The sequence below is a fragment of the Pteropus medius genome, unplaced genomic scaffold (genome assembly GCF_902729225.1).
Source record: "Pteropus medius unplaced genomic scaffold, Ma_sr-lr_union100, whole genome shotgun sequence".
NCBI lineage: Eukaryota > Metazoa > Chordata > Mammalia > Chiroptera > Pteropodidae > Pteropus > Pteropus medius.
In genome coordinates this window covers 103331-112024 of record NW_024349797.1, presented here as the reverse complement: position 1 = coordinate 112024, position 8694 = coordinate 103331, and the positions used below count along the sequence as shown (strand labels likewise).

Below are 8694 nucleotides of genomic sequence, written 5' to 3'. Positions count from 1 at the left end.
GAAAACAGGGCAAATCTAGCTTTTGAACGTAGGCTTGCTTCCAGAAAAGCAATTCAACAGAACAGCTGTGATCTCCAACCTTGTGCAGGGGCCTCTGTCTCCCTGCCTTCTCCATGTCTTAGCAAATATTAATAGCCAAGGGCTTTAGTGAGTGTGGTTTTTAATAGAATCCAATTTCAGTCCATTTAGAGTGGGACTTTTCATGCTGACTCAGTAATTTGAACTCTGTCAAGCCTGATGGACTGAATGCATTTTTCCGGTCTCTACTGCCAGCCCAAGGCTGGTGGGAAGAGGACGTGCGGGCATCAGGAGCGGGAAGCAGGGGCATCTTAATCAAAATGGCTGCAGATCGGCTACTTTGACCTCACAGCTAGGCTTGTCTTTTCTACTCTGAGGCATGCAATGAGGATATCAGGGCATTGGAAGGAGAGCAGGCAATGGCTACTCACTTCTCCTTGCAGCTCAGAAACCACTGGCCTCTGGGTAGAACCACAGGAAAAAAAACTGTGTTGATCTTTGGATGTGACTAAAAAATAATTGGTTCAGAAAAGCATCAGGATTATTCCAATTGATTGCTATGGATTCCTTGATATGCTTGGGGAGAGCGTGTGGTGGAGTATGGGGCTTCCTCGGCCCTCTATATTACTCAGGAACTGGTTGAATCAGAGTAATCCAAAGGCCTGTTGGAAGTTCTCTTCCTTCTACAGTTCAGTGTAGGAATATAGAAGACAAATATACAAGTATTTGTAGCCACACTATAAATGAAACTGAGGTTGAGGGTGGGGGGAAGAAATGAGTGTTCATTTCATGCTTACTTTGTGTTAGGCTCTGAGCTAGGAGACAGGTATTTTTTAATTTTCCCCAACACCCTTGTAAGGTATATATAATAGTCTTTATGCACAGGTGCGGATAATGAGGGTTCGAAAAGTCAAGCAACTGACCTAAAGTCACACAGCTAGTAGTTGTCAAAGCTGGCATTCAAACAAAGCTCCATCTATCCATTTGCTGGGGCTCTGATTTGTCTGCTCATATACCTCAGCAGTACATTTTTTAACTTGGCTGGTCATCAGAAATACTTTGGAACATTAAAAAAACTGTAGTATCTTGAGCATTATGCCCATGAGTCTGATTCAGCGGGTGTAAAGCAGAATCCGTGATTATGTGTTTTTAAAAAGCTACTTCTGATGTTTTGGAAAGCACAGCAGTGAAGCACATGGCTTTACTGATAATACATCTCCTAGGATTTCTTCAATTCTCAGAAGCACATATCCAGTTCAGCCCCGCATTTACCTAAAGTAACATTTGCCACTGAATCCATTATTCATTCATTGCAGGCTCAATGCTCAACATTTATTGAGCACTTATTATGTGCAGGCATTGTGCTAGACATTCTAGCTATAGGATGAATAAACCACGGTGTCTACCTTGAACATCCGGGCCGTGGGGGAAACAAACATAAAGAGGAAATTCCAATTCAGTGTAGCAAATGCTAGCCACAGATAGGCTCACGTTGCTTTAGGAGTGCAGACTAAGGGGTCAAGGAAGGCTTTCGAGTAGTGATACTCAAAGTCCTTAAGGAGTTAGCAAGGCAAAGAGGAGGTTGGAAGGGTAAGGCATGGTCAGCTAGGCAGTGGGAACAGCATGAAAAAGCCCAGAGACCCAGAACGATGGGTTCAAGGAATCACAAGGAGCTGTGCAGCAATTCAGTGTAGGGTACCTTGAGAACACCAGCAGGTGAGCCTGGAAGAGTCAGTGGAAGAAATCGCATGAAAGACCTTGTGTGTTACACCAAGAAGTTTGGCTTCTAAAGTGATGAGGAGTCACTACAGATTTTCAAGCTAGGAGTGACGTAATCAGTTGTGTTTTAGATGGGCCACTCTGATAGAAACGAGAGGGTGAACTATAGGCAGAAGAAGCTGGAAACAGAGGAACAAATTAATTGCAGAATTAAGAATTTATGTATGTCAAAAAGCACCATAAACAAAATTAGAAAGCAAAGCACTTGGAAAGCATATTTGCAATGTTTCTTGACAAAACAATATTCTTAATAAAATTACATATTGATAATAAGGGTAGACATACCAATATCAAATAAATAGAAAATTCACAAAGAAAGAAGTACAAATGGTCAATAAGCCTATGAAGATGTTACTCAGTAAAGAAGTGTGAGTTCAAATAACATTAATATCTTATTATTTTCCTATCAAATTGATGAAGATTTGATAAGTGATAATATCCACCATTAGTGAGGGTGCACGGAACAGGGCACTCTCAAGGCTGCAAATAGGAGAGTGTTTTGGTACAAACTTTCTGGAGGGCAGTTGGCAACATATATCAAAATCCTTAAAGATAGCCAAACAATTTCCTCCTTGCATTTTTATCCTAAGGAGATAGTCACAGATATGTGCAAAATTTAGCTACAAGAATGTCTGTTGCAACATTATTTACAGTAAAGATGGGAAGGAAATGAAATAGTCACGATTAGGAGACTGGTCACCAAATAAGGGTCCATCCATATAATGAGACTGCTGTTGAAAAAAGTATAAGAGTCACGCAAAAATCGTTCCCTTCGTGATATAGTAAGTGAAGGAGCACGAAGTGCAAAAACATGTGTTCATATGCTGCCATTTGTGTGTGCCAGAAGAGTATATATGCGTGTGTTTGAAAATGCTTCAATGGCTCTGGAAGGGTATACAAGTGATGGGAGGGGAACGAGGCTGGAAGACAGGGTGAAGATTTACCTCTTCATACAGAGCTTTTTGTACTTTTTGAATTTGTGTTCGTGTATATGTATTACTTATTCTCAAATATAAATACACATTTTGAAAAGTAAGTTATTAAAGAGTATATATATATATAAAGTGTGATCCAGTTTCTGTTAAAAAAAAAACAGCGTGTTGCATGTGTACATTTATACCAAAAAGAACCAAAACATACATCCAAAAAGATTACAATGTTTGTCTTAGGTGGTAGGATAATGGGTTGGAGTTTTTTTTTCCCCCCTAAAATTCTACAATTACACGTGTGAGGCTTTCATAATAATTACAAGCAAAGTATAATTTTTTTTTTTCTCTGAAGAGTCTTCACAAAAGTCCAAGCAGGAGATGACAAAGCAGGTCAGATCCAGGTTTAGTACCCCAGGTAGAGTTCAGCAGTGACATCTACAAACAAAGTGTATAGTTAAATGATGGTCCCTGTTTGGGGGAGGGGAGAGGAGAAGGAAGCTAAAGGTTTGGTAAGGTGAACAGATCTGATTTTGCTTAACAGCTCTCTGAAGTCTCTGTTGGTCGAATGAACAGAAAATTCACCTCTCACCCCAAACATCAACCAATACCCTCAGGCAGTTTTTTCCTTTGGGATCATTTAACTTTGGGTCACAGTGAACGGAGTTCCAATAAGCATGTGTGTCTAGGTCGCCAGACAAGCAGACAGGCTGTACACTTGTACCATGACCTCCCACGAGGTAGTCTTCACCTAGTTCTGGTTTTCGACACTTCTTTTTGGAAGGATGGCAGCAATCTTCTCCCCATACGTCCAGCCCTGCCACAACTCGCTCTTTGAGGCAAGTCATCTCTCCTGCTCCATGTTGGGAAGAGTTACTCTGGGTCTTTCTTGAATGCAAGACCAAAGGAAGACCCTGCCAGTTTGAACTGGTTCTTCAGGCCACCTCTGACCTTATCTTATCCTGCAGATCTTAACAAGCAGTTTGCTGACCCACAGGCTTTCTGGGCTTGGAAACAAGGGAGTTTTGCGTGTTTGCCTATCCTATGTATGCTGCGGGTGGTTTTGAATTGGGGTAATGTGAAACCATTTTGGAGGAAGAGGGCAGAGAGAAGGATATGGTATGGATGGGGGAGAATGTGGCAGCTATAACAGCTTTTTCCTTTTTTTCTCCAGAGGATGAGCCATAGGAAAGCAACTGTGGGCTCTTGGATATTTCTAGCACCTTCTTATAGACCCCATTGGAAGCCTTTGAGGGCCTATGTGAATATAACCTGTGCTTCTGGCTTCTGGGTCTGTCAGCAGTAATTGGATCCTGCAGCGGTGGAGCCTCTGATTAAACAAATAACCCATAATTAATGTATTTCCTTTTCATCTCTACCTATAATTGCGACTCTTGCCCAATGCTGGGAATGGGGTGAGGAACACTAGGTGGGTTGTTTGGATGTGTGCTGGCCCCACCAGCAAGGAAAATGAACAATACACAGAAATAACTGTTGGGTCTCAGTTGTCTTTTTCCTGGCTTGTCACTGCCCTGGCCACTAAGGAGTCTAGTGTTAGAGACATTTCTTTGCCTTGGGCATTTTAAATACAAGAGGCAGCTCATGTACCACCATTGGCATAGTCAAAGCTTTTCAACTTAAAACGCACTTTCCTGCTCTTGAATGGTTGTAGTACTTTGTAGAGCAGCAACTAACCATAGAGTAGTTAATAGCTAGAGCTCTGGAGTCAGACAGACCTGGTTCAAATGCTAGCTATTCCACTTAAAGCCATTCAGTCTTGGGACAGTTAATCTTTATGGTTTTCATTTTTCTTATTCATCAAATGGGAATGATATCTCATAGGATAATTGCATGAAAGAAATGAGATTATACATGTAAAGATCTGAGGATAGTGCATTTAATAAATGCTAACTATTAACATTATTGCATCTGTATATATTTTAATTTGTACAATATTGTCTCTTTCACCAATCACACGAAAAATACATGAAAGTGCTTTGAAAAATTTAAAGTATCATATAAATTAAATTGGTAATCATCTTATATGAGTATTTCTCAACTCTTTCAACTCTTTGAAGACTGGAACTACATCCTATGTCCCACAGCATATTGCACAATGATAGGCAAACAATAAGCCCTCGAGAAATGTTTCTCATTTGACTGAAGCAACATGGCATAGCATAAAGAGCGTAAGTATCAGGAGACTAGGCTGGGATAAAATTAGTTTAAGGCAGGAGAGCCAGTCTGCAGTCATAATTTATTCATTCAACAAATATTTGTTGAACACATTCTCTGTGCTAGATATTGAGTCCAGATAATGTCATCAAAAAGAAGCTGTACAAGTCCCACAAAGTCCCACAAAGCCAAGTCCCTGGGCAGTCTCCCCAATCCCAGCCTACGCTAAAAGCACAAAAGGCGGCAGCCAACATTGTATACCACTGGACAAATGGCCTATTGCTTTCGGGAAAGCCCCATCCTGCCTGGCTGTAAGTAGCTCTGACTAAGAGTTGGGGGAGGGAGGATAAGTGGGGGAGTGGGCTGCTTCCAACAGAAATGACAGGAACTGCTGCCTGCTAATTTATTTTTATTTATACTTAGTCCACAGTTCAGTCCCTCAGTCTATACAATGCTCTTTCCCCTAGACTTTATCTCTCCCTCCCCCGATCACCTACGTGTTCAAGCCTGGTTCTACAGTACCCTGCCCTTCTGCTGTCACAGCTGCCTGCTGAGTGGGACTATGGGAGGATGCTATGTGTAGTCCTCAGAGGGCACTGAGAGTGGGCTTCAGTGGTATGTGAATCCTGGCAGCGTCTCAGATCCTCGAGGGGGAAAGAAGAAAGCACAAGCCAAGACAACAAGTGAGGGAGGGAGGCAGGGGCTGAGGTTATTGGGGTGGAAGGGAATCCAGTGTACAAATTCACAGTCTCTCTCCTGGCTTAACCAGCGCTTCTGGTGTTTGTCTCATGCCTGGATTTGTCACAGTTGCCTTACAATGCTCTGGTCCATCGGGAAGGTGTGGAGGGTCCAGCCACGGGCTCCGTGCCTGCTGCCTTTGGGATGGTACACCTGCCAGGCTCTACCTCTGTCAGAAGCGTAGGCCAAAGCCAAAGCTACAATGGCATTCCTGGCCTGTGAGAGTCCCCCCAGCTGTCCCCGAGGAAGTTAGGTCCCTCTCAGTGGCTGACCTACTAGAGAAGAGGATATTTCTGTTGATGGGGCAACCCAACAGATTCCAAATTTGCATCTCTCCTTTTCGCACTGGGAGTAGACAGAGTGAAGGGGCAACAGGAGGAAGAGGTGGGAAGGGGATGATGGAAAAAGTGGGAGAAAGGACCAGAACTCAGGGTGGGGTTCTCCACCAGGGAGTGCCTGGAAGTCCCGGGTCAGGCGCAGGTGCAACTCTAGAGAGGTGTTGTAGTCACATGGCTTCCTTCTCTCTCTGGGAGCATCTGCTGAGCTTCATTTCTGTCAGTTGGATATACCGAATCACGTTGGTGTCTGTGAGGAGAGAAACACACCTTAGGGAACACTTGGTGAGGGGAACTATTGGGCCTACAAAGAACCAGGCCAAATCTGCGTCTGCCAGACTCACTCAGCCAAGGCCCATGGTGACTGAGAGGGCAACCAGGATGCTGGCTTTCTCCTTCACTGCCTCCCCATAGCAAATGTAGACAAGTCACCCTGACCTGGCGGTCAGACGGGAAGGAGAACAGAAGAGAAAGGATTTCTCCCTTTATGTCCATGCAACGTCATATCCCCACGGTCCTGCGTCAGGACAGTTAGTCGAGGTGCTGTTTAGAGTTTTAACCTCAGGTAAGTAACCAACTTCTTCAGCCTTATGTTTTGTGTGAAAGAAAACAACCTTCATTTTTGAATGCCTACTTTGTGTCACGTTTTTAACCTTCATTAACTCATTTAATCTCCATTATAATTCTGCAAGGTATGTAGCATCATCCTCAAGTGACAAAAGGGAAAACTTGGTCCCAGAGAGGTTAAGTAAGATGCCCAAGGAGACACATAGTAGGTAGTATGTCTGACTACAAAGCCTGCCTCTCCTGGGGATCATAATACCTTCCTCATGAAATTGTTGTGATGACCAAAATAGGTTAGTCTAAAAGTGCTTAATCCAATGATCAACAAATATTCATTGAATGTAATTTTTTAGAATTGAAGAGTTTAAAAGCACTTTGGTTCATCGTCTTATTTTTGTCCTTATAAGCAGAGTCGGACAACCACCTCACCACAAAATGAGGAATTTTCCCCAATCCTGCTACTTAAAGTAGCAAGTGGAGTGTGACATGAAACAGCTGCTTAGCTCTGCACACATCAGAATATCGGAGTTACAGGGCCGCCTGAGATATTTACTTCCAGATGTAGAAATCAATGCTGTAGAATAGTCAACAATGCCAGGCATAGCATCCAGAACAGTGCTGGCATATAGTAATGTTCAAGAAAATTCTGTTGAATGAGCCCAGTTATTAGTTCTCAAGTTGCTTACAGTATAGTTGGGGGACCCTGACTGATATACAGAAAACAAATCAACACATGAAAATAAAGATATTGGTGTTCTTAAAAAAAAAATCAAGTCAAAATCATTGTTGAAACGTTACCTCTTCAGAGAGGCTCTTTCTTACTACCAGGTCTACAACAGCACGCCATTTACTCTTGATCATCTTACTCTGTTTATTTTCTTTATAGCATTTCCCTCTCCTAAATATTACATTATCTATTTGTCCATTTGTTCACTGATCATCTTCCTCCATTATAACATAAAATCCTCGAAGGTAGCAACTGTTTTGTTCACTGGTATCTACCCAGCACCTAGAAGAGTTTCTGGGCCACTGTAACTGCTCAATAAATATCTGTGGAACGAGTAAATGGCTGAGATAACGAATAAGAATTTAACTGAATGATACAGATACTGCATGCTCTAAGGAATGGGATCTGACTGGAGAAGAGGGAATGGGATGCTTCCTGGAAGATGCTGGGCTTAGCACTAAAATTATTCATTTGCATTCTGTCTTGCCAACCAGAATGCGAGCTCCTCGAAAGTAGGGGCTATGTCTTCTTATCTGCATGCCTGGTGTCCAGCACAAATCTTGATACATACAAAGAGTTCAATATGTATTTATTAAGCTGGGTTTTGGGTTGGAAAAGACAAAGAATGCAATATTTATTTGAAGAGAAGAGTTCCCTGGAACCCAGACCTCAGGCAAATACATAGACTTTGCTCTCCTTATCCGAGGTCTTAGCACCCATCTGACCCATAATTTTCCATTTCTGTGCCTGCCTGGCCCTGCACCATGAAAGCTGTCCACTACAATGAGAAGGCCTTAGGAGCTGCCCAAAGGGTCTGACAGTAAAAAAAAACATCAATCGCTGCCTTACCTGTTGGCTGTCGGGTCCTTGCTTCTTTCAGGTAGTAGAGTGCTTTGTCATAGTCTCCAAGGTGGTAGAAGGCCACACCAGACCGATAAAGGGCCTTGAAGTTCTCCCCTTCCTTCTTCAGGACTTTGAGGCAATACTCCTTGACTCGTTCATAGTTTACCAGCTCAGCCTGGAGCAGGCAGGCTATACAAGAGAGAAGGATGGGAAAATGCCATCAACACAACAGTGGCAGTCTCTGAATGTCTCTCTTTGGTTCTTCCCATCTAGAGAAGGTTTAGGAGTGTTAGGGCTTTACATGGGAGTTTATGCTGTGGAATTTGTCATCAGCTAATTCTGAGTTCTAGGACCCAGTTTCATCACCAACAAGCTGTGTGACCTTAAGTTACTTAGCCTTGTATTATAGGTTAAATTGTGCCACTCCCAAATATATGTAGGATTCTGAACCCACAATACCTCAGAATGTGAACTAATTTGGAAATGCGGTCTTTACAAAAGTAATCAAGTTGAAAAGAGGTCTTTAAAGTGGGCTCTAATCCAATATTACTGGTGTCCTTATAAAAGGATACTACAGACTGAATGTTTG

The 8694-nt window shown here is 42.6% G+C and overlaps 1 protein-coding gene across 1 annotated transcript in view; it reads right to left on the bottom strand.

Annotated features, from left to right (window-relative positions):
* Nucleotides 1-2897: 2897 nt before the first annotated feature.
* Nucleotides 2898-8694, bottom strand: part of TTC9 (tetratricopeptide repeat domain 9) — a 29176-nt gene continuing 23379 nt past the window's right edge. The window contains exons 2-3 of the mRNA XM_039883671.1: nt 8112-8294; nt 2898-6221 (exon numbers count right to left, since the gene is read on the bottom strand). Of these exons, the coding sequence (XP_039739605.1) occupies nt 6142-6221; nt 8112-8294 (263 nt within the window). The 3' untranslated portion in view covers nt 2898-6141. The remainder of the gene's footprint in view (nt 6222-8111; nt 8295-8694) is intronic.